The following is a 26,150-nucleotide window of genomic DNA, read 5'->3' as shown; positions in this document are numbered from 1 at the left end:
TTCTTGTTTGCATTATCTTGTGCTACTGCCACCCGTACATTATTTTGCATTTCCAAAATGGTTTTTCATTACTTGATGACGAGAAATTCACTTGAACTAAAATGTATCTCAGAACGGCTGGTTAACCTGAAGATGATCTAGGAAGGTCGAAACGTTGTTCTCTGCTTATCAGTACAAGTGTTAATACCTATACCAGCCGTTGTGAGATACGTTTTTGTTTCTTGTTTTGCGAAGTCCACCCCCCTGATTTTTTACTCTTTTTTACTCAATGCATAATTTAGGGGTTGGGTCCCTAAAAACACCGACTCTATAGTATATAGAGCTTTGAGACTATGATTCAGTAATCTAATGTTCAAAACATTAGGTGGCGGAAAATTACATCAGTTAGGAGCATATTTCTTTTTCTCTCTGCCAACTTCTTTTAGCAGATGCGGTATTAGGTTGATAACTTCTTGAAGAAAATCAAACAAAAACAATTAGAACTAGTAGTGATAAAGGAAGAGATGAAGGACATCAAAGGATAGGCCTAACTCAGTTACAGGTGTAAATGTGCAACAGCAAGTTTAAGTATATTAATTTCCATTTTATATGCTCTCAATTTTCATTTTAGTATTACAACATCAATTTTATTTTTAACGATCGATATTGTACCATAAGTAAGTTCATAATAATACTTCATTAAAAATTGTGGACGTACTGTACATTTACTGCATTTAATTTTGATTAAAGTTGCAATTGTAGGTGGGGATGCAAACCTTGCACACTGTCCAAGATAAGTTGATATGAACGTGCTAGTATGAATAGAATTGTGTAAAACAAAGTTATGTTTTAGATTTACTACTATTGTGTTGTTTCGATTAACGACAAAAACACTTGTTTTAGCGTTATTGACCAATTACTTCCACTTCTTTTAACATTCTGTACAATGAACAGCAATAACATGGACTAATTGGAGATTAATTTAAACGTGAGTTTGTTCATGTTATACGTAACCTAAATTGCAGATCTTATAAATTAAAGTATATATATATTTTTAAACCAAAAAGTTAATCAGTTTGTGTCATTATGAGATGACAAATTTCATGGTGTGATAAATTATAATTGTACTCAGTTTGCAGATAAACAGCATATCATTAAATGTTTAGTCAGAGTAAGAAACTAATAATTAAATAATAATCATTGTACACAAATGTATCCTGAAATTCTGACATATATCTGTTTTAATGTAAATGTCTTTTTTGTTTCTTTTTTTGGTCTATGTGTTTGTTTGATTATGGGGAAAGCGAATGTAGAACTAAAACCAAATGCAATGGATACGAAATAACTGTAAATATTTAGCTAGTCACAAGTAATAATTCGTAGATTCATACCTCAAGATGGTCAATCTCAACCCAGTTGACAATTTTTGGCAACAATTTGCTGAAAATATGTGTACTGCTATGTGGAGAACTTGTAGATACATGAAGGAAGCATTTTGTGTGAAGACACTTTAAAGCTACCTCTGACTTTACTCACACTCAGCACAAATAAAATTCAAATATACTACACTAGTACAAAATATGCTCTTGAAATTTAAAATTAAAACATCTAAAAAGTGTAAAATTATTTAATATTACCACTAAATGTTATGTTTGTATTAAAAATTGCACAGTAAAATTGCTTAAATCCGAAGTTAGGCTTATGGCTACCAAGTTGTATTCTTATTTTACATTAAATTAGTATCACTATCAGCACCCACACTGGTAATATTTAAATACTAGATAAAAATTTTGCTTGTTCTACAAAAGTGTAAAGTGATTATATATTGTTCTTTTTAGATCTTATAATGTTACAATATTACTTAGACATACTTTGATATTATTGTAACTTATTTTAATGATATGTATAGTAACATTCTAGAATAATGTTTTCTTTAAGATAGAGGGTTTTGATAAAGTTTAGCAAGTGGCTCGCATTTTGAAAATGTATTTATAAATTATAATTTGTATTTAGAACTTTAATATTTGTTCCTAGTCTGTGGGTGTTTGTCAGAAAGAGTTTAAAATTTTAAGTTGACAAAGAAAAATGATTTATTGTGATTATTAAATATTAAAGGCTTTTGTTAAACATGATGGTAATAGTAAAATCAAAGAATTACTGAATTTATATTTACACATTCCATTCCTATTAAGAATATTGTGCTTGGCTTAGATCATCTTATGATAAAATATTCATTTGTTGAAAATAGTGCAGAAAATAAATCTTAGTGATTCTTAAGTTAGATCTGAGTAATGAAGTTAAACATTTAATACTTAAGTTCTCTTAAACATCTCAAGATGAAGAAACTGATTTTATTTAGATTTCTAGAATGATGAGAGATGTGAGTCATCTTCTAGGCAGTTTATTTTAGTTGAAAATTTAACTTGAATACTAGGAATAAGCTAAGAAAACAGTTGTAGATTTTCCACATTTTTATTGAAAACTAATGGGTGGTTTTAATGGATTTGTTAGCTTCTTTTTCATTCAAATGTTTGTTTTAAATTTTAGGAGTTTTATGCATACTATAGATAAAAGTAATTGAATTTTACTTTTTCTGTTGTTAGGATTGTATTGCACCAGGAATACCTTGCTTGGAATTTTTTATATTATTGAGAAATTCCGTGTTTTCTAGAAGATTGGAAAACTACTGCTGTGATAAATCTGCCACAAGCTTTTGAAAGCTGCCTTGCAAATAACTTGAATAACTAATGAAAAAGCATGTCCATGATCATATTGCAAAATTTTCAATACATATTCAGAAAATGTTCCCAACTCTCTGTATCCCCATCTCCAAAAAAACAAGTCATTAGACTTCTTTATAGGTCTTATGATACATGGCTACCATGGAAATATACTTATGGATTAAAGTGGAGTATACTAACACTACCTTATTGCAAAAAATGTGGTACTGTGTTAAAGCAAATATTGGACATGAGATACCAGTTGTACTTACAGTCAAGTAGGCAGCTAGTTTCTGCTTCTGGCACCTCTGAATCAGTCCTGAATGTGTTTGATCGGAATGCTAAACGTTTACAGAGAGACCGAGCTGCAATGGCAAAGGATGTACACTTGTACGATTATTTAAAAGATGAGGTAGGAAATTCACTGTTTCATAGCATCTTTACAGCATTTGGCATTTTTCTGAATATTGTTATCTTTTTATACTAAAGAATTAAATGTATTAAAGTTATACTTTAAAATGCTGAAATATAACATTTTTTATATTGTTAATTTCCTTACAATTTTCAAAATAATTCATATAACTTGATTGACATAAGTTATGCCAATAAAAAGCATATCTGGTTTTGAACTTTAAACAAGCCAAACAAGGAGACCATTTTTAAAAAAAAATATCTGTTTCATGCATTAAAGTGAAATATTTATACACACACGTGCATCTGAAGAAAGTCTACTTATTATTGCTTAGGTGGGATATCGAGTGGCAGACAGGGTATATGATATTAAGAGGTGAGTTTTAGGATGTTTTTGCCTATTGTTTTGTAATATTATTTTTTTTTGAGTTTCTAATGATGAAATATTTACAGATATGATAATAGATCAATAAATAAAAAGGCTCTTTCTTATATACTTTTAAGTTATTTGATGTTTTTAAATCATATTTATTCTAATGGGCTGAATTATATGAAATTTGTGGATTTAGTAATTGTTTTTTGCAAACAAGTCATCTATTAAAGCTTCATTGTTTTTAAAAATAACATACACCTCATGGTTAAATATTTTATTCAGAATTAGTTGGAAAAGTTAAAAAAAGAAATTAGAACAGTAGGAAATATTTGTCAAATACAAGATAAATTATGCTTGAATATTTCTTAAAAGTTAAATTTAATCATATTGTATTTTTATTTGACTCTTACACCTTCCGTTCAGTCTTTATCATATGAAAAGAACATTAATAATCTGTATCTTGAAATTTATTACAACAAAAATTTAAATGGGAAAATAAACATTTTGTACATTTTCTACTTTATAATGTGGTGAGGCACCATAAAGGATCTATACACTTGTTAGTATTTTACAATAATTGCAACAACATGTATGCTTAGTAAGAAATATTTATAGAATGTTCTTAATGCTGTTTTGTATTGTCAGGGATACTAAATATCAATTATTGTTTTAAAATATTGTGTTTTCTGTTGGTCTTTCTTTTGTTGTTTTATTTTTTTCTTAAATGTTTTTCAAATTTATCATCTCACAATGATCTGTAACGTTTACAGGCAGTTTCCAGTTGCAGTGGAGCTAGGCTGTGGTCGAGGACACATTGGACCCCATCTAAATAATGTCAGCTATGTGTCTTTTCATGCATGTAAACATGAAAGGTTTTATATTATTAAACTAATTCATCAACAATTTTAAGTCATAATAATTTCAAAGTGAGATTATCTTATGATTGATGAATGTTTCTCAATTTTTATTTCGAATGAATATAAAAGTGAAAAGAGTATAGGAACATTAGTTTGTCAATCCTTTTCTGAAATAAATTATACCACTGGTAAAATATTGTGATATTAATAAAAAGTACCAGTAAAATCTCCAAAATTTTAGAAAAGTTTATATTTAGGAATAAAAAGTTCTGTAAGTGTAGCATAAAAATGTAAGGAAGAGGAACTTTGAATTGCTCTGAAAACTTGCTAATTTTTCTTTGTTCCAAAGTAAAATATATATTATTTTATAGTCTTAGGCAGTATAAAGTGTTATTGTGTAACCTCAACAAACCATGAATATACTACATCTTCTCTACTGATAGACATTAAAGCTTTTGAAAATCACAGCTGTTAATATAAGAGATTAAAATATTGATCCACTTTTTCTTTATTTTTCGAGTCTAAATAATATGGATCTCGACTCAAACATCATAAAAATTGTGTTAACACTAATTACGTTTTACGAGTACTGATAATTTTGTATCATTCTTCCTATAAAAATATATAACTAAAACAGGATTATAGTTAACCCACAATCCAATATCTTGTATGAACAATAATTTGTCAGGATGCACGAGATTTGACCCCCTCCTGGTACTAAATACTTGCGACAAAACACCGCATCTGCAAAGGAAGCACGAGTATTTTGCTTTGAACTTTGTACAACAATGAAGTAAACAGCATACAGTTTGCACATGGCTGTCCACCATCAACTTCTAACAGGTTTTGTCAGTGACAAAAAATTGCATGAAAATAGTCATGTAAAAGTATCACATGATTAATCCACTTGCTTTGGATAGCTCAAAGTGTGAATGTTACAACCTTTCACAGGGTTACGTTCAAAATATAATTAAACTACTTGATTATCAGTGTATATGAAAAAATTTGGCATTAGAACATGGATAATAAACCAACATTTAGTAGTACTGAAGTTTAAATTCTTAGTTTTATAAGGAACTATTTTTAAATAATTCTCACTCTCTCCTAGTTTGAAAACTGTGACATTTGTTATGTGTGTGTGTGTGTGTGTGTCTTCCTTTTCTCTAATTGTTTTACCATTTATCCAAAAAGTATGAAATTTAAAGTAAATAACTCATTATAATGTTGTCATTCCTGAAGCAAAGGGTAATTTACATAGCCTTCAATCTTATTTAGCAACAGAGCAATAAAATAGAAAATCACACACCTGTTGCTATATTCACTTGTCACATCTTCTTTTCAGCACTTTCCAAAAACTCTCTCTGACATTTAAGATTATATAATTTATAACGAATAAAGAGCCAAAATTTTTCTCTTTCAAATGAGATATTTTTCCGTGCAGGGAATTGTTTATTTTCCTTGCAGCTCAAACTTTATACTCACAAAAAACATATAGGCAAGCTTAGCTGAATTTTTAACAGATTTTGTTACACAGTTAGACCAGCTCCCGAATTGCAGCAGTATGTTTGCATACTTATACTGCTGGAAACCAGTTTTCAATACCCATGGTGGGCAGAGCACAGATAGTCCTTTGTGTAGTTTTGTGATTAAAACAAACAACAGCAAGTTATGGAACATTGTTTTTTTTTTAAATATTACTATTCTGGGTTCTTTGGTGCATTATTTAATTTTTAAAAAATATCTTATGGGAGTAGTTGTACCATTAGTATAAAAAACTATAGGGTTAAATTTCATCATCAGTCAACAGCAAAAAGTAAAAGGCCTAGGTAAGTACTTTATTTCTTGTTTTTCATGTGTGTTCTTTATTTAGTATTATAAAATAGGAAAAGATGGAAAAACCTGTTTAGGTTAGATAAAGTAAAATAATTGTTTATGAGGTATGCTCATAAGTATTATGTGCATTATGTAATTCCTACTTTTTATAGTAGTTACTTACCTCATATAGAGTTAAATATTATCCCCCAAAAGCAATATAAAAGCTTGAATGTTTTCATATTCCTTGACAAATGACAACAAGTAGTTTTAATTTTAAAATCTTAAAGATGTTTCTTGATAATAATTTGTAAGATATCAAAGTTTAGTAGTTGGTACACAAGTAGGCTCTTACAATAATTTGTTTATAAATAACATGTTAACTGGAGCAAAGCAAATGATAAAGGAACACAAAGTCACACAGATACTTTTAAGATATTTTCATGTCCATTGGAGCAGCTGTTCATTTTGTCCTCTTGTATATTGTCCTACTTTAGTTCTTGCTGAGGGTAAGCAACATCTAGTTCACATTATAAATTGTTTTTTGTTTTGCACAAAAGTACAATTAATTTCTTTAACACTAATAAAAAATCTTAAAAAGAAGCAATGTAAAGTGTCAATTATAAATAAAGTTTTTCATTGAACATTAACATGCTCTTTTCTACTTGTACATGTGATGAACATGTGGTTAATATTTGTAATTAGTTTTTCATTGAACATTAACATGCTCTTTCCCACTTGTACATATGATGAATGTGTGGTTAATATTTGTAATTAGTTTTTCATTGAACATTAACATGCTCTTTCCCACTTGTACATATGATGAATGTGTGGTTAATATGAATGCTCTTTTTTACTTGTACATGTGGTGAACATGTTAATATTTGTAATTAGTTTTTCATTGAACATTAACATGCTCTTTTCTACTTGTACATATGATGAATGTGTGGTTAATATTTGTAATTAGTTTTTCATTAAACATTATCATGCTCTTTTTTACTTGTACATGTGGTGAACATGTGGTTAATATTTGTAATTAGTTTTTCATTAAACATTATCATGCTCTTTTCTACTTGTACATGTGGTGAACATGTGGTTAATATTTGTAATTAGTTTTTCATTGACACAGAAATGCTTTTTTTTCATTTTTGAGTTTATCAAATTCTACTTATGGGGCCCTTGAAAAAGAAAAAAAGGTTGGGAGTCTGGGACCCTAGTGAGAACCCTATAAAATTCCACATGAGTCCCTTTCTGGATGAATCAAATATATAAAATACCCAATTATTACATTAGTATAATTCTTGATAATTCACATTCTTCAAGTTAGTGTTAAATGACAAATTCCTCTCCCTAAAGTTTACCTCAAAACTTAATGCAGTGGTCTTATTTTTCTAGTGCAATTTATTCTTGATATACTGTTCAGAAGTAAATTTAATACAAATAAATGAAGCTATATAATTCTACAGTTTACAATATTATCTTTTAGTATAGTTAGGCTGATATGTTTCATAATTAAAGAACTAGTTTTTATTGTCAGCTATACAGTCAAGCCATTAGTTAGAAGAATCAATGTTTTTTTCTTTCTGTCACTTGTTTATGCACTTAGTTGTAGTAGTGTATATTTGTTGGAATATTTTTCAAGTAAATTTTAAAATAATTGTTTTAATGAACTTGTTCACAGCACTCCATGTATTTATTTTATCTCATAGGACACAGTAGGATTTCTGTATCAGTGTGAATTATCTGAGAAATTCCTGGTAGGTTTTTATATGATAAATTTATTTGTGTCTTTTCATTATTATACTGTGTCTGTATTATATTTTCATGGCACTGTTCTTGCACTTCTAATTAAAAAATATTCAAAGTATCTACATTCCTTTCATTTTGCCCCACGCTAGTACAGCGGTAAGTCTACAAACTTCCAATACTAAAATCAGGGGCTCAATTCCCATAAGTGGGCTCAGCAGATTGCCAAATGTGGCTTTGCTATAAGAAAAACACACACACAACTCCTTTCATTTCAACTACAAGTGATTGTATGATTTTACAAACATTTGTTCTCAGTGTTAAACTATCCTAATATTCTAATACCTGTCAAACAAGGCATGAATAACTTGTTCAGTTCACACTTCAGACATACTCTTTAGTTAAATAATTGGGTTTGTAAACAGATAGACCAGTAAATGTGAAAGATGCTTTGTATGTATAATGTTCTATGGCAATGAGAATCTTGAGTGAAATTTTAGTTAGGTAATAAGAGCACATGTAAGGTAAGCACTGCATGAAATTCAACCCCTTTTAGTCACATATGCAAGTCAGCTATTTTCTTCAAACAAAATTAAGGAGGCAAAATCTTGTTTGTAAATTCTCTTCAAACAAATAAACAACAAAACTGAAATTATAATGTATTTTAAAAGTGCCATGTATTTGATGGATACAGTTGATTACTCACTTTTATTTTTAAGACCATGCTATTAACAATCCATGAAACATAATGAAACATAATCCATGAAATTATAATGTATTTTAAAAGTGCCATGTATTTGATGGATACAGTTGATTACTCACTTTTATTTTTAAGACCATGCTATTAACAATCCATGAAACATAATGAAACATAATCCATGAAATTATAATGTATTTTAAAAGTGCCATGTATTTGATGGATACAGTTGATTACTCACTTTTATTTTTAAGACCATGCTATTAACAATCCATGAAACATGAGTACCCACACCTTCAAATTGGAAATCATCACAGTTTTAAATCTGACTGAATTAAATTGTTTGACAGAATTACACTAGGCAAAAATTAGTAATTGTGAGTCTCTCCCATGACCTCTCTGACTTCTTGTTGAAAATAGTAGAATATAAAAGTGGACATTATTCTGCATCAAAGCACAGATTGGTGTAATTGCATCTGTGAAATAACATACAGCTGGATCAGTAAAATAAATTGCTTTAAATATGAATAACTTTTGTTTTAATATCTATATCCCCTGAATGACACTTCAAGAACTGTCATCCAAATATTTGTATTCAGTGATGTTGCATTTAGTGTATAGTGTAATGTATAGAGACATGAAATTTGGATTCATCTTTAAAGGGTAGAGTTGCTGCTGCTTTTGTTAATTGTGACAAATATTCAAATGAATTATGCAGACCCCATACAAATAAATAAAATTAAATTAAATTTTTATTAAAAAATGCAAGCTTATTTTCATTTAGAAGAATGTCTAATATTAATCGCAGGCTGTTTCATTCTTCAGTAAGGTTTTTGAAATTTGGAAAGATTTGTTGCAGGTTCCAGTTTAAAATGAAATAATATTTTAGTGTTAAAAAGAAACTATAAAATATTGTAATATTTTCAGTATGACAAATAATTAAATTTTCTTCACTGTGATAAGTTTAATGCACGACAGAATATGTCAATCTGAATTTTAATAAGGTGTAGGTAAAGTTTCTGACATGAAAAGGAGGAAAAATTTTGAATCATCTAGTATTCTCAGAATTATCCAGGTTTATCCTCTTAGGACAGACCAACTGGAATGTAAATTTGCTGCTATGAATCAAATAAAAAAAATGACCAAAGATGTTTCCTGTAAATATGAGGTTGCTTTCAACAGAAGGGTCAGCTCTAGACAGCTTTAATTTCAGCTAGGTGGTAATGTTTGCTTGCAAGGGGAGACCAGAACTGATCCCTTTCAAGCAAAAATTTTACGTGTAAGTTTAGACACTGTATAGCTGAACCTGATATAGAGATTGAACTTGGTTGTTCTCTTAGGAAGAAACAAATTTGGTTGCATAATATCCAATTGCCTCATTATTGCATTATAAATACTCAAGTGACTTAACTGAATCAGTCTAGTTGATGTTACTTTCCTAAAAATAGATGCTAAAAATAAAAATTCAGTGTATCACATATAACCTGGACTCCATCTTGGCTATCCTACATTATTATAATCAGATTTGGTAAAAATTCGAAAATTCAAAGTCAGTGTCTCTTTTATGGTTCAGCAGTTGGAAAACTTTCTGGTTTATTATTATTATTATTAGTTTCATTCAATTCTATTTTTAATCAGTGATGATGAGAAAACTTGCTTGTAGAGAAAAATATATATGTAAAAATGGCTTGTTTTTTTGTTTTTGTGAACCTGACGATGAAAGAAGAAGATCGAAACGTTGTTTGCTCCTCTACATAAAAATTTTCTCAACTCAAACCAGCTGTTTTTGCATTTAAATTTTATTTTTAATTCTAACCACCTATTTTATGGGATTACCATAATTACTTTCACTGGTGAGTTTACAAATAAACCCAGTTGAATAGTTTTTTATCCTTCCAGTTTTGCCAGTCAGTCAGTAGTGGCATATTGGCCACCAATTACTTTTAAGATTGCTTTTACAGATAGACATGATTTGCTTTAAAGGATGAGTACAAAGTTAAAGCCATGTTAAAAACCATTTTCACATTGCTAAACTAAGTACCTTGTTACATACATATTCATGGATCATACAATCACTGGGAAAGTATTTTAAGACTCATTCCATACAAACATTGACAGAACTCAATATCCTCTCATACAAAGACTGTTGCACAGAGAAGAAACAAATATGGTACATTTTTCTTTTTCAATTTTAGATGACATTTTCAGCATTTAAATTTATCACAATCTCGGCATCTAGTTTTGTTTTGAGTTAGTTATTTTGGTTTAGTTATTCTATCCTATCCAGGCTTTTCTTCAGTTATTTTTGAGAAAGGTAAGTGACAGTATATTTTAACATGTTATTATTCTTCATTTTCTTCTGCATTTTATATGTTTTGTCATTTTCATGGAACTTCATAATCTCTTTGTTTGTATGTGATACTTTGAAAAATTTGTCACATGAGATGCAATGAGCTTTTGCTTTGTTTGTATGCACGTTTATCTACTGCTTGCATTCAGATTTTCCCTTCCAGTATATTTGGTAGAAGCGTTGGCCCGTGATGATGCGGACTTTGATTGTATATTGATGATGTAATATATGAACTTCTGTTTACTCTAAGAAAATCCTAGCTGTAATTCATGTGGAATGTGATTGGTCTACTTTGCCTTAAAGCTGTCAACATGCTGCATATATAATATTTTAGTGTAACAACACCTCAATGATTGCAGTCATGGTGACACTCCATTAAAACAAGAAGAAACAATTTCACTGAGATTTTTAACGTATTTTGTACCATAAGAATTATCTTAGTAGGATTTTTCAAGTAACATCCAAATGTTTTCAGTTTTTGAATATTTTTTAATACCCGCTGAGTGAAAATTACAAATTATTTTCAAAATATAAATGGCACTTTTCTATCAATAGGCTGTTTTTCTAATTGTGCATTTTAATTCTGTTGTTTTACACACACTTCTCTTTCAGATGATGATGCCTGTTACTTAAAAGTATTTTGACCCCCAATGGCACAGCAGTATTTCTGTGGACTTAGAGTGATAAAAACTAGGTTTTGATACCTGTGGTGGGCAAAGCATTGATAGCCCATTGTGTAGCTTTGTGTTTAATTACAAACAATAATCAAAGTATTTAAGTAGTTAAAAGCACAGTCTTTACTCTGAATTATAGAAGTGCTTATGAAATCAAAGAATCATAAACTGTCAAATTAAAACATAAAACGTAAATATGTGTATCAAAATTAGCTGAAGATATGAGTACCAAAGCCATAATTTAAAATCCAGTACAAAAATTTGTTAAACATTTGCCCCACAATGTTTAGGAGCAGAGCAAAACTTCAGAGACAGTACCTACCCAGAAGCTTTTAGTAGATGAGGAGTTTTTCTCTTTTCCAGAAAATAGTGTTGATATTGTGGTCAGCAGTCTCAGGTAAACTTTCGTCTGATAATTACAGTTTAGAAAGTATTATATTCTGCCCAGTTTCTTTTAATACTTGGAATTTATTTATCTAATAATCAGAGTGACAAATAAAAGAACCTTATGAGGTAAATAACAGTAAAGTAAAGTGTGTTTTATTGAAAGGTATGTTCCATCATCAACACAATGTAAATCTAGGACATGAATGAAAACTGTAAGTAGATATTCAGGTGATATGAATGATTTAAAATTATAAATATTATATATTTACAAAAATGATATTAATTAAAATACATATATAAAACATAATTTACAAAAGCTTGTTTTCTTTGAATGTGAAAGATTTCATTACTAAAGAGCTATATATTATAATTTTACAACTCTCAGTTTAAGAAATGTGTATGTTTCTAGGATGCATAAGTGGATAGTGTTTGATTCTAAAGGTAGCCTTCTTCTGTAAATGAATGCACATGGTAACTGTAACAGATATAACCATTGTAAAAATAGGTACTTGTGATTTTTTAATACAAATATTCCAGTAAAGATAAGAAAATAAAAATTAAATGCAGTTAATAAAATTAGTTATACTTGAATGGGTGAAAGTTCCTTGTCTGTAGATGCATATTTGTTAACATGGCCTTTCCCAGGCATGATTACAAAGCATGTTTTAAATTTAATGTAAAAATAAACATGTATTTTGAACTTGATTGCAAATACAGTTTTAACACTTACTCATATAAACTTCCAACCACTTCTAATTTGATACATTACTTCCTCTCACATATATAACTATTCTCATTTAGTGCTGCCTTCTGTATGCAAAAAAAAACTTTTTGCACATGCCACAAGCCTTGAATCTCTCACTTCTGTAATTGGCTAATTCCAATTCATCTCGTATGCAAATCGTCATGCAACAACCAGTAAGAATGCAGCATACCCTCTTGACACAAGTGACTCCCTTTCTTCAATTCTACCAAATTATCACTTTACATTTGGAAGTACTTGTGTTCTGATTTTTAGTTTTGTGTTCTTTTGAATTGTTTTATTTTAATTTTTTTCTGTATTTTTGCATTAATTTTTCTTAACAAGTTTACTCTTTTATATGCTATAGCTTTTCCCTTTATTTTTCTTTATGGATTCTGTTTTGTGGCAAATGGTGCTTATCCAGGTATTCTTAAACTAGTAAAAGCCACACTATAAGGCCATAAGGAGTTAAACATTGTGATTCCATGATCACACAGTGCAAAGAGGAAGTATTTCACAAGATCACTTGTACGTTTATCGTTTGTGATAGGATTGCTTTGTAAGTTTGCCTGTACCAGACTGTACTCATCCATGGACTACAAAGGTAAAGCAGAAGGAGATGGTTGCCCACCCCTGCCATGCCTTGTATTGAATAAATCAATATTATCTGCTTTTCAAAATAGGGTTTTGTGATCACCCATTGCCATCCTCCAAATTCTCCACCATACTCTCCTACCTTTCTTCTAGTGAAATTTAATAGTCCATACCACTTTCCAATTCCAAGTTACTGGGGTAATGAACTGTGGAGGCATCGTTCTGAATGTGATAATGAAATACAAGTAATATATATATAACTGATTTATAAAACCATTGAGTTTAGAGTAAGGCAGTGGTGTTTTGCTGGTGTGGATAAGGATAACAAGATATTCTACATTATGAAACATGGGAGTGAGCTGTCAAAATTGCAATTCACTCCTTTGATGAGGAACCATTATCCTACCCTCACATGTATGTTAGTTCCAAGTGGCTGGGTTTTAGATTTAGAACTGAACCAATCAATACAAGTCCTTAGACTTGTATTACAGATGTCTCTGTTTCCTCACCAATTTCTACTCTTGTTACTCTATCTATATAGTGGGTCATGGTGGAAAAACTTGCAGCTTACTACAATTCTTCCCCTTCTGCTACTGCTTGGTGATTATTTTACTGAGAATGTTCCTCTACTTGGGGCAGGTCCTGCCATTATATATTTGAGTGAGATGGTTTACTTTACACAGACATCTTTTTGATGCCAGATCTCAGGTTCCCTCATTCGTCATTCAGTTCCTCACATGCACCTGTTCATGGATTGAGGGAGCTACAAGATTCAGAGATGCCAACCATTACGATTTGAGCGTAATCATTACGATTTTGGTGTATACATTACGACTATACGCTCATACAGACAAATATTACGACTTGTTACAACTCTCAAATTATTATATATTATATAGGCCTATACAATAAAGTGATAAATTGTTCCCCCAGGGCTTGAAAGGGGTGAAAAGAAAATTTCTAGTGAGATACAAAAAAATTTTGATAATAAATAAAAGACATAATCCAAATGGCTACTTGCGATAATCATGTTTGTGGTTGAAATAGTAAAAAATATTTGTATCTCTGACATCTATCAATAGTTTGAGTGTGGTGCTTCTCCATACTGGATACATGGGGGAATACATAGTTACGTCATCAGTGCTTGTCAGCCAATCAGTGCTCACGTAGATGGGTATTTCTCGTTTTCTAAGTGGCATAGAAACACCATTGCGATCATTCACAAGATGAAAAAAAAGAGGCCTTGTTCACCAGATTGTCTTGTTTCTGGCAAATCTAAAAGGACTAAAACTGTGAATCAAAAATTTAGGAAAGAGTATAGTGCAAAATGTCTGGTCATTTCATCAAAAGTCAATGACAGTCATGCATTTTGTACAGTTTGTCACATCGATTTTTCTGTGGTGCATGGCGGGATAAACGATTGTTCCAGACATACAAAATCAGCATCTCACCAACAAAAGGCTAAGGCAAAGACAAAAAAGATGCAGATAACGACATTTATGAGTAAGAATTCAGAATATGAAACCATAAATGCAGAAGTGATGTTCACGCAATTCATCATTGCTCATAATTTAACCCTAGCTGTAGCCGATCATGCAGGACATCTATTCAGAAATATGTTCCCAGACTCTGATATAGCAAAAAAAATATGGCTGTGCTAGAACCAAAACTACAGCCATTGTACAAATGTTGGGTTGTGAAGATGACAAAATGATTTCAAGCATACTTACTAATAGTGTTTACAGTTTAGCCACAGATGGATCCACAGACATGGATGACTCAAAACCGTATCCAGTGGTTGTACAATGTCTGTATGGGCTTTGTCTACAATCATTATGCTCAGTCATTTGAAATAGTTGACATCTCTGTAAGATTCACTCTGGTCTTATGAACTTGAGGTGAAGATGATATGATCCTCTTTCCCAACCCCACATAGATGTCAGTACCTGGTGGCTTGGATTTTGGACGTAATTAACTCTATAGCCACTCCATGCATGTGGTCACATCCTCTAATCTTATTCACTTTTATATTTTCTGAAATTGAGTTTCATAACTTTAATATATAATTTATGGCTGTGATCACTATCTTGCCATCGTTCTGTCCTGTTTAGGTGTGTTCCTGCAGTTATCTTGTCATATATGCAACATCTTTTCACAATGGACAAAGAGTATAACTGTTTGAGAAGTGGTTCAGTCTCCCATGTATGATCTTTAACTCCAAAGATCTCTTTGGAAGTGCTTTTCAGCTGCTTCTTTCTGATCATTGCACTGGCCCCTCCATCTGTTCAGTGTGGAATTATAACTATTTATCTGAGTGGCGTTTATGTACTGTATCTGAAGTTATAACTTTTTCTATACTGAAAATATATTTCTGATAAGTACTTACCTCCTCTCACCCTTTCTCCCCACTGAAAACCAGTTTTCATTTTATGCCAAAACTCGAAGTGACAACTCAGTAAAATTGAATAGAGCTAGTCACATGCTTCAAGAGAGTATGCTGCATTTTTATTTGTGGAGGATTATTACAGGATGATTTGCATGCAAATCACATTAAATGTAGAAGATTCAAGGCTTGTGGCATGAGCAAAAATTTTGTTTCTAGAGGGCAGCACTAAACAAGAATACCTGTTTATTTGAGAAGAGGAAAGTGCCTATTGGAAATACGTCATCAGTATAGGAAAATTATAACTTTCATTTGCACAAGGAAAAGGTTGCAACTGATTAATTCAATTATATGCTGTTTATGTACAACTTGTACATATGAATATTAATGTTTAAAAATGTTAATTAGCCTCATGTCATTATCGGATTGGTTTATCTAGTAACATACCAAGTTGTAAGTGGTTTACAACTGTTTTTGTCAGCAAAGTCAATTTAAAATTTCATTCTGAAAGTTGTCCAACATGGCTTAGAATGTTTCTGAGAACATGTACAACCACAGAGCCTGTGGTGGCTTAGGTAGCCCCAAAACCCTGACCAATATGTTTGTTTCAGTCAGAACGATCATTAGATACTTTTATCCATGTACTTGGAATGTTCAGTAAGTCTGAAGATTAGCTTTCTTTAACATTTTTATAATTATAGATTTTTAATGAAATATAGGTTAAATTTATTATTCAAATATTATGAAAGTGAAAGAATATTCAATAGTAATATGAATTATATATTACACATACATACATTATTAAGCATATACACCATCAGATTTTCATTTCTTGGAATTTTTATGGCTATTCTGTGGGTTTCATACAACAATTATTATAGCTGAAATAGATGTGCCATTGATTTTGTACGTGAGTTAGTGACAGTTATTGGATCTTAGATAGATATGGCATTGGTTTTGTCCATGACTTACTGACAGTTATTAAACTAGAGGTTTGAAATTTACATTGAAAAAATATATAATTTTATACTAATTATATATTATTTTAGAGAATTACACAGAAACACTTTGTCATACAAGTAACCCATAAATCCTCATGTTTTATAACTAAGATATATATGTCATAGATTTTTGTACATTGGTAACTAACAGTTATGAGAGCTAAGGAAAATATGTCATGGGTTTCCTTAATCTTCTAGTGGTGAAATTAAATATATACATTCATACATATATGTTTTTGTAGCCTAATATTAAAACCATAAGATTGCTATTTGTATTTAAAATTATCTTGGTAGTGAAAAAATATTGATAAAAATTTGCTTAGAACACAATCTGAGTTTCATATTTCAGCTCAGTCAATGCAGATAAATTAGTTAAGTTCTATCAGTGAGTAAAATATGTTTGCATCAATTTCATATATATAATGGTGTGCAATCAAGTGCTAGTGGAAAAACAAAAATAATCTGTAGCCCAGTAATAGCCAAGAATGTGTATTATTTCTTAATTTTAATGTGAAAAATACTTTGTATTCTCAGAGTATTGAGGAACATTACCTTTACATTGGAATGCAATTTAGCACATTATGTTCAGTTCTTTAGAATGTCAGGTGTATTATATAGTTTCCTTTAAAAGCAAATTTCAAATTTGTTTTAACATTTAACTTAGTTCTAAATTAATTCATAATTCATAGACTGCATATTCGTTTATTTTTAATTGTAAAAAAAAGGGGGGGGTATTGCTAAGAGATGTTAACCATGCACATAAATCATGACTGTTTGATTCAGGTCGTTCTGCTTCTATAAATGTTTTTTTCTCTTTCAGTATTCATTGGGTTAATAACCTACCTGGACTGTTTAGACAGGTAATGAATACTTTTGCACTACATTATTTATAAATTCAGCAGTGATACAATAAACAATAAGAAAAATAATAAAAATGTTTGATAAAAAAACTGAGATTGTTAGTTTCGTTCACACAGGAAAGTCAGTGCTTCATTTAGTATATGTGTGTATAATCTGACTTATTAATATTTTTGTTAAAATCCATTGTATATGATTTGTAGTGTTTTAAAACAGTAACAAGAAACATAGTTTCAAACATGGAAATTTTGTTACAGTATTTTCAGCCATAAAGACAATAAAAAAATGTCATTCATGTAATCTATAAGTTCATAAAGTGACTGATCAGGCTTATAATGCCTCTTTTTAATGTTTCTATATCATTTCTCAATTTTTAGATCCACACTTCTTTGAAAAAAGATGGTGTTTTTATTGCATCATTGTTTGGGGGTGATACTTTGTTTGAGTTGAGATGTTCACTGCAACTAGCTGAATTAGAGCGAGAAGGAGTAAGTCATATTAACAAAATGATTTGCATTAAATACCTGAGGTGGGAAAGTAAAGACAATTTTGTTGTTGTAAAAAGTGTGATTAATCCTTTTTGGATTAATGAATAATAATCATGAATAATATCATGATTTTTTCCCCCCTTTTTCACTGTGGAAGTACCTATCCATATCACATACAATTTTATTTTAAACTTTCTAAATAATATATAGTTTTTGTTAAAAAGAATCGATAATTTCATTTCGTATTTGTCATTTTAGGTGGTAAAATTACCAAACTTTTGTGGATATACTGTTTTTAAAAAACATTAAAAGGGGTTTCTTTTATCATAAAATTGCAATTTCTTATTATTGACCAGGATGTTCCATTTTGTATATTTCATAAGTATCAACATTCTTAATGTGCATTAATGTATTTCTTTTGATATATTCAAACAATCTCCACTTTCAGTCATAAATTGTAAAAACCACAGCAAAAATGTGACTATTAAAATGTTATCACTGGTACCTTTGTCATTAAATATCTTTATCATGGTGGCAAATAAATATTTTTCTTGCCATGACATGTCTTATCGGGTTACCATTTTTACTATATAATTTGAATGTGGTTGGACATTTTCCTGTTCAAAATGAAATTATTTTCTGTTATTTTGCAACATTTCCTACAAATATAAACTATACTGTCAAAACTTAGTTCAAAAGAATAGTAATAGTGAAAGTGGTTTTGAATTGTGAAGGTTAAAATACCATAATGTGACGAGTTTGACCTTTTAGGTGTCACATGCAAATTTAAGTAAAATTAATAATTCTAATTCCATTTCAACAGTTTATGATTCAATTTCAGATTCATTATTTTTGTTCTAGCCTTCAATTATGTGCAGTTCCTAGGAGCATCATCTGCAAATGATGCATTTATCAGCATTAATTTTTTCTTCCCATCCTGTAATATTTACAATGCTGGCCAAAATTTTAAGGCCAATGAACATAAAGAAAAAAATGTGCATTTTGCATTGTTAGACTCAACCACTTATTTGAGTAGAGCTTCGAAAGATGAAAATAAGAAAAGGGAAAATAAAAATAAAAACCTTTTTAGCATTTAATAGGGAAAATGTGAACACTATGAAATTAGCTTAAATGCTAGTTGGTCCAAAGTTTAAGACCATACTGAAAAAAAGCGTTGATCGGTAAACACGTAACGAAATTTAGTCATTAGTGTTCAAACATTAGAGTAGTCAGCATCTCCCACTGACACCTCCTGTGTTACATTGGGTAAAAACATGGCAAAGGCTAAAAAGTTGACAGAGTTTGAATGTAGCAAAATTGTCGAGCTGCAAAAGCAAAGTCTTTCTCAACGTGCCATCGCTGGTGACATTGGGCCTAGTATAACTGTTGATGCAAATTTCTTAAAAGACCCTGAGGGATACGGAACGAGAATTTCAAGTGGTTGCCCAAAGAAGATTTCGCCGGTGTTGAGCAGAAAGATTCGACAGGTTGTCCGGCAAGACACCAGCTGATCGTCGAACCAGATTAAGGGCCTTATAGACTCAGAATGCAGCTCAAGAACAATAAGACAGCTGAAACAAGGGAAAGGCTTTAAAAACTGTAAACATCTTCAAAGGCCATGCCTCCTTTTACACCACAAAACAGCTCGGTTAAACTTTGCTGAGAAGCACCAAACATGGAATGTTGAAAAGTGGATGAAGGTCTTGTTCTCTGATGAGAAAAAATTTAACCTGGATGGTCCAGATGGCTTCCAATGTTACTGGCACAATAAGGATATCTACACAACACAGTGGAGGAGGTTCCATCATGATCTGGGATGCTATCTCCTTCCATGGAACAATGGAGATTCAAGTTATGCAAGGGCATCAAACAGCAGTTGGCTGCATTGGCATGTTGAAGAGAGCATCCTTATTGACTGAAGGCCCTTGCTTGTGTGTAAATGACTGGATCTTTCAGCAGGACAATGCAGCAATCCACAATGCCTGCAGGACAAAGGACTTTTTCATGGCAAATAACATGATTCTTTTGGACTATCCAGCATGTTTGCCTGAACTGAACCCCATTGAGAATGTTTGGGGGTGGATGGCAAGGGAATTCTATAGAAATGGACGTCAATTCCAAACAGTGCATGATCTTTGTGAGTGAAGCCATCTTCACCACTTGGAATAACATTCCAGCCAGCCTTCTGAAAATGCTTATATCGACCATGCCAAAGTGAATGTTTGCAGTTATTTGCAATGACAGCCATGCAACTCACTAGTGAGACCTCTTGTTGGGCATTTCCTGCCCTGTTTAGGACTTTTTTTTGGTTTGGTCTTAAACTTTTAACCATCTATTATTTAGGCTACTTTCATAGTGTTCACATTTTCCCTATTAAATGCTAAAAGGTTTTTATTTTTATTTTTCCTTTTCTTATTTTCATGTTTCAAAGCTCTATTCAAGTAAGTGGTTGAGTCTAACAACACAAAATGCATATTTTTTCTTTGTTTATTGGCCTTAAGATTTTGGTCAGCAGTGTATATGCTGAAAAAAACAACTCCTTTTTTGATGCTACAGCATGTGATCTGAACATTTCTAATAAAATACAGCTTTGAACATAGCTGTAAGCAACATTTCATTAAGATTATATATAAGAGAATGTACACTATTTACATGAATGCAGTGCACATCAGGGCTTTAGAATATTTAAAATTTTCAGAGCACAAATTCCAAACCTTCCAAAACTTAGGGGGATTAGGAAGGAGAGAAGGTATTACTGAAACACAATTTTTTTTTTTTTTTTCAAATCTTCAGTATAAACATAACTGCATGAATCCACCTCGTGTTTTCTCTATATCTGTGAAATAGAAAAACACACATCTTGGTGAATGTAATGCTAACATTAGAGATGCTGTTTTGTTTTTCTCTTGACATATACAAATGTGGGATGCAGAGAATTAAAATTGATTGTACATATTTCACAGTTGCTTCACTAGGAATTTATTGAAATTTAAGGTAGAGGGTGATTTAAATTGGTGCATTTCTGTCAACAATAAAGTAAAATCTTTGGCTTCTGACCATATCCTTTAACACATCCTGCAAAATTAATCTGGAGCCTTAGAGTAAATAAAGTAATTTGAGTAGTAATTTATAGTTTTATGGGAATATTACTAACTGGAGCTCCTATAGAAAAGAATGAAGGAAATCTAGTAGAAAGAATTGTAAATTGTTTAGGAACAAAGTGCAAATCTAAAAATTTTTTTAATAGTTTTTAGCTGTTCTTTTCAGCATATATAATACCAAAAAAGGCTCTTATGCAGGTTCTGGTGTAAGAATAGCTTTTGTGAGGAATATTTCAGTTTTTTCTAATGAGATGGATAACTTGTTTGAATCTTTCACCAGTTTGGCATTTACTAAAAAAAAAAAGATTTGTTGAAATACAAAAAAAAAAAGATTAATTGATTTCAGCTGTTGTTTCAGTTTTAATGAAATAATACATTTTGGACAATGGGTCATAATTGTGTCCTTTAAGGCTACTACTGTTTGCACACACATATTGAAAAAATATAATTTTAAATCCATTCTTTTAATTTGCTGGAAACATCTCTTCCTGTCTTGGTCCAGGTGTTGCCTAATGGTTTGTCATGTTGCTGCAAAAAATGAATTCCACACTGGAGCATGGGTACATTACACAAGTGAAAAGTGATGGTTAAACCATACTATTCAATCCAAAAGGAGTAGCTCAAGAGTTAGTGATGGGTACTGTTGACTAGCTGCTTACCCTCCAGCCTGTTGTTCCAAATATAGGAACAAATATGCATAGCTACCTCGTGTGTATCAAAATTCTGAAATTATTCCACTCTTAAATCTCACGAGGTATCAACCTTAACTACTGCCAACAGCAATCCATTCCATAAATGGGGAAAATAAGTCTTAACTGAAGCCTAGCCTATCTTTTCCAAATCTTCAAGTTGTGTCCTATTTTATTCAGAATACATTACAAAGAAGTCAGAGGCTTTTATCCTATGTGTATCCTGACTACCCTTATAAACATCACTTGTTTACTTTTTTCTTGAAGAAAAGATCTTAACCTATCCCCAAAGGATGATCCTTTCATTCCCAGACTCATCCTAGTAGTCTTTCTCTGAAACCCGTTTTTTAATAAATCAGTATTATTTTTCTTTAGATAAGGAGACCAAACTGCACAAACTGTTCAGACACTCTAATTTGTATAGAGAGCTAATCATCTCTTTTGAGTTGTAATTAGTATATCTATCCATATGCTATACTAAAAGTCAATCAGCCTTACTACTAGGAACAGAACACTGCCTCGATGGCTAAGTGACTTATGCACCACTATGCTGAGATTTTTTTTTTAATTATGCTATTAAATGGATTCATATCTTATGTAAAATGTATGATCCACATATGAGGTCTCATACTATTGGTTATGTTCTAATTGTCAAGTATTTATCTAATTTATATTCTATAGTAGCAGACTTTACTAATTTACAAATTATGCCCATTTCACTATTATTATTATTATAAGAGAAAGCAAAGATCAAAGTACTAACCCCTTTGGTACAACACTAATAACAAAGGTCCAATTTGGCTACACTTTATTAATAAACATTTTTTTCTTTCTCTAACCTAGCTATCATACAGTCCAATTTGTCTTTCTTTAGTTCCCACTGATGTGATTTGTTTGCAAATACAGGTACGCTGCTTCCAAAACCTTTATCATCAATGAGCAACAACCTTAAAAAGAAATTGCAAAAATGATAAGTGAATACTAAATTCTATTTAATCCTAATATTTTGAGTTGATCTTACAAAAATTGCCATGTTACAGTGGTAACTTTGAACAAGACAAAATCTGCTAGACCAATTTATGCAAAACTTAAGGGTCATTTCATTTTGATCTTGATTTGCACTGTAAGAATATTTTCAATGTCATCATAACATTTAGAACACACTGTTCATTTAGTAGAAACAATAACAAGTTTTTTTCAGCTGTTTCTTGTGACTTGCTGGATTAGGTTTAATCAATCTTATCTAAATCTGGAAATCACAGAACAATTTATTTATACTATTCCTTCTGTTTTGTAGTTCTTTTTGTATATTCTTTTGACTGGATTATAACATATTTGGATGATCTCTTTTTTGATTTTTTTTATTGCTTTTAACTTCAACAGAAACCTTACTATTGCTCTGTTCACAACATTTGCATCTGCAACTGAGATTATGGTAAACACGACTCTCCAATACCATTACTTATTTCTTCTTACAGTTACAGCTATTCTTTATTTGATTGCCCTCTAGTGTGCAGAATATCACTATGATGTGGATGATGGCTTTGCAATTCCCATCTAATTCCATTTGGTTCAGCTGCATTACAGCACAAATCAGTCCTCTACCAAACCCTCCTATTGCAGCCAACTTCGTCTATGCAGTTGAACCCAAAATTCACTTCTTGATTTAGCATGCTAATGTTAAGACCCAGTGCTTTTTTCCTTCTTTAGTGCATTTTGAAAATATTCAGTTACTGATTTTTGCATTTCAAAGTATTGTTTCTAATCCATTATTGAGTTGGATTTCTTTATTTGATTGTGAATTCTATTTATCACTCAATTATTGGTAGTCAGTCAATATTTATAAATTCCCAATTTAGTATTATAAGCATAATGGCTACTAATGGTACCACCATTCACTTGTCCATGACAGTGGCTGCAGGTGTGGTGTTATTGGCAGAGGAAATGTGAGATGTAGTTCTTCAAGAGATGGATTCTTTCATGTGGTCTGAGGGATCTCCCAATCTATAACCAATTTTGCTTTTATCTGAGGTCTTAGATTAGGATGATGCAGACTTAAACAACATTCCTTTCACCTGTTCTAGTGTGTAGGCACCTAGATCTCTCTCACCATTAAGATTCAATATCCCATGTATGTTGTATTTTTCTTTGTCACCCATGCTATTTGATTTCTCCCCTTACTTACTAACTACAGCACCTAGTTTTCCCTACTTCATTTGATATCAGGGTCTATGCTGAACATTTTGCAGATAAATTACATGGGGTTAGTAGGCTGCACCCTTTATATACTGCAGAGGCTCATGTGCTTACCTGTCATTGTTCAGCAAACCCTTGGGTCAGTCAAGTTTTGTCATCCATTTCATTTGTGAGTCATAGAGGTTTTAGTTCAGAAACTGCTGTCAGCATCTTCTCTCCTTGCAAGAGAGTTCTGTGTCTTGAGGACTTAAACATCACTGGAGGCTCTTGACCCTCTAAGCCATGCTCACATCCATTCCTTGCAATGGGCAATACAAGATCAATGGCACTTCATCAGAGACCCTCCCTGCTTCTGTTCAGACTGACTTCCTTTAGTAGTTAAGCAGGAACAACATTATAATATCAGTGATATCTTGTGGTCAGGATGGGTTACATGCTGCAATACATGAGATCTTGGGCTGTTAGTCTCAGGAGCAGTTAGATCTTTATATCAACCTTTTGGAACTCTTTGGTACTCATCCTGCAATGATTTCATTTCTGTTATGATTTGTTCCAACAATTTGACAGTTGTTTTTTACATCATCTAACAAGGGAGTACTTGATTGCAGCCCTTATATTCCCACAATCTAGAGCTTGTATTTTTGGCTCACAGCCTTATCATATACCAGGTGTCCTCAAAATTGTTGGATTTAATGTGTCCTGTCATAACTAGAATCTACCCACAGAGTGGTCTCTCAACCCATGGGTATTTTGATGGCTATGTTCTCAGTTAGATATGCTCCATTTTACCACTTGTTTGAATTCCAGACTTCTAGTCCCCAGTTTCACATCCTTTGGCTGTGGATGCATTCAGCCAGGATTGGAAGAACCACTTTCTTGATATGTACCTTCTCATCTGTTTTCTACCCAAGTAATTTTTCTCATCCTTTTCACTCCTTGTCAAGTTCTTCTTATGGCTCCCTTCTGGCCAGTTCAAGCATGTTTTCCTTCTCTTCTTCAAGAATTACCTCTCTCTCTCTCACACAGTCCCTCCTCTGCACTCCTATTGGTGAAGGACTATCACATGCTTAATCACAACTGAACAGTGTGAAATTAGGTGGGAGTTTCAGATTAGTAGTGAGCAAATATTTGTGCAATAAAGGGCAGTCAAATTGAGAATAGTTGTAACTGTGCGAAGTAAGTATCTATCGGAAACACATTTTCAGTGTAGGAAAATATTAATTTCAGACATTGTTGCAGTATATATTGAAACAAACAAGAAGAACTTATTTTCAAATGAAGATTTCTCTGCATGAGGTGAATCAATGTGCACAAAACTTCTATTGTTCTGAAGCTCTACTACTGTCTTATAAGTTAAAGGCAGTTTTAATGCCTTTCATCACTTGCCAGATACTGTGATGACCAAACCAGCTACTAATTTTTGTACACTCAGCTCCCAGTGTTTGGGTTATATCATACTGATGACAGCTTTTATTTTATTCTTTCACAGAAAACATGATATTTTGTGATGTTATCATTTGAAATAGTTTGTATAGTGTTGAGCATAACTTCTAATAAATTTTTCACATTTGCATTAAATGAAAATAAATATTATGAGTATATATGAGTGAATGATTCAAGAATATTTATTTCAGGGATTTGCTCCCCACATCTCTCCTTTTACTGAAGTTAGAGACTTGGGAAATTTGTTGACTAGAGCAGGATATTCTATGTTGACAGTTGTAAGTCTAATGTTTTTTGTTTTTTTTGAACAAACCACAAATTTTTGTGTATACTAAAGTTTCCCTCATTCTCCATGTCTTTCTAAACCAAAACATCACTTCAGAAATGAAATATACAAGTGTGTAACATAGCGAAAAATCCAAAATAAGTGTTTTTTACTTAGATAAAAGAATATTGAAATTCTTGAATTGCATCACTAGTTAACTTACAAACTTCATGATATTTTTGTTAAAAGGAAGGGGGGAAATCCTTTAAGTACATTAACCAAAAGTTTTCTAGTGGAAGCCCATCTATTTCAAAATATATAAAGATACAAGCTATTTAAAGAAGAATTATGATGTTTCATTTAAAATAATGATTAAATTACATA

At 31.5% G+C, this 26,150-nt stretch overlaps 1 protein-coding gene across 5 annotated transcripts in view; it reads left to right on the top strand.

Moving 5' to 3' along the window:
• The first annotated feature begins 29 nt into the window (after positions 1–29).
• The window catches only part of LOC143249393 (arginine-hydroxylase NDUFAF5, mitochondrial), a 29,527-nt gene continuing 3,406 nt past the window's right edge, over positions 30–26,150 (top strand). Inside the window, exons 1-9 of one of the 5 annotated variants that reach the window (XM_076499170.1) lie at positions 30–541; positions 2,583–3,111; positions 3,446–3,486; positions 4,254–4,317; positions 7,862–7,909; positions 11,910–12,016; positions 17,547–17,586; positions 17,962–18,072; positions 25,693–25,779. In XM_076499170.1, the coding sequence (XP_076355285.1) occupies positions 2,737–3,111; positions 3,446–3,486; positions 4,254–4,317; positions 7,862–7,909; positions 11,910–12,016; positions 17,547–17,586; positions 17,962–18,072; positions 25,693–25,779 (873 nt within the window). In that variant the 5' untranslated portion in view covers positions 30–541; positions 2,583–2,736. Of the gene's footprint in view, positions 968–2,582; positions 3,112–3,445; positions 3,487–4,253; positions 4,343–7,861; positions 7,910–11,909; positions 12,017–17,546; positions 17,587–17,961; positions 18,073–25,692; positions 25,780–26,150 lie in introns of all 5 variants that reach the window. The other 4 variants (XM_076499171.1, XM_076499168.1, XM_076499169.1 and 1 more) reach the window with 4 other exon arrangements.

Source organism: Tachypleus tridentatus, chromosome 4 (assembly GCF_004210375.1).
Source record: "Tachypleus tridentatus isolate NWPU-2018 chromosome 4, ASM421037v1, whole genome shotgun sequence".
In the NCBI taxonomy this organism is placed as follows: Eukaryota; Metazoa; Arthropoda; class Merostomata; order Xiphosura; family Limulidae; genus Tachypleus; species Tachypleus tridentatus.
The sequence above is the reverse complement of the archived record's forward strand: the minus strand, read 5'-3'. Positions and strand labels throughout refer to the sequence as shown.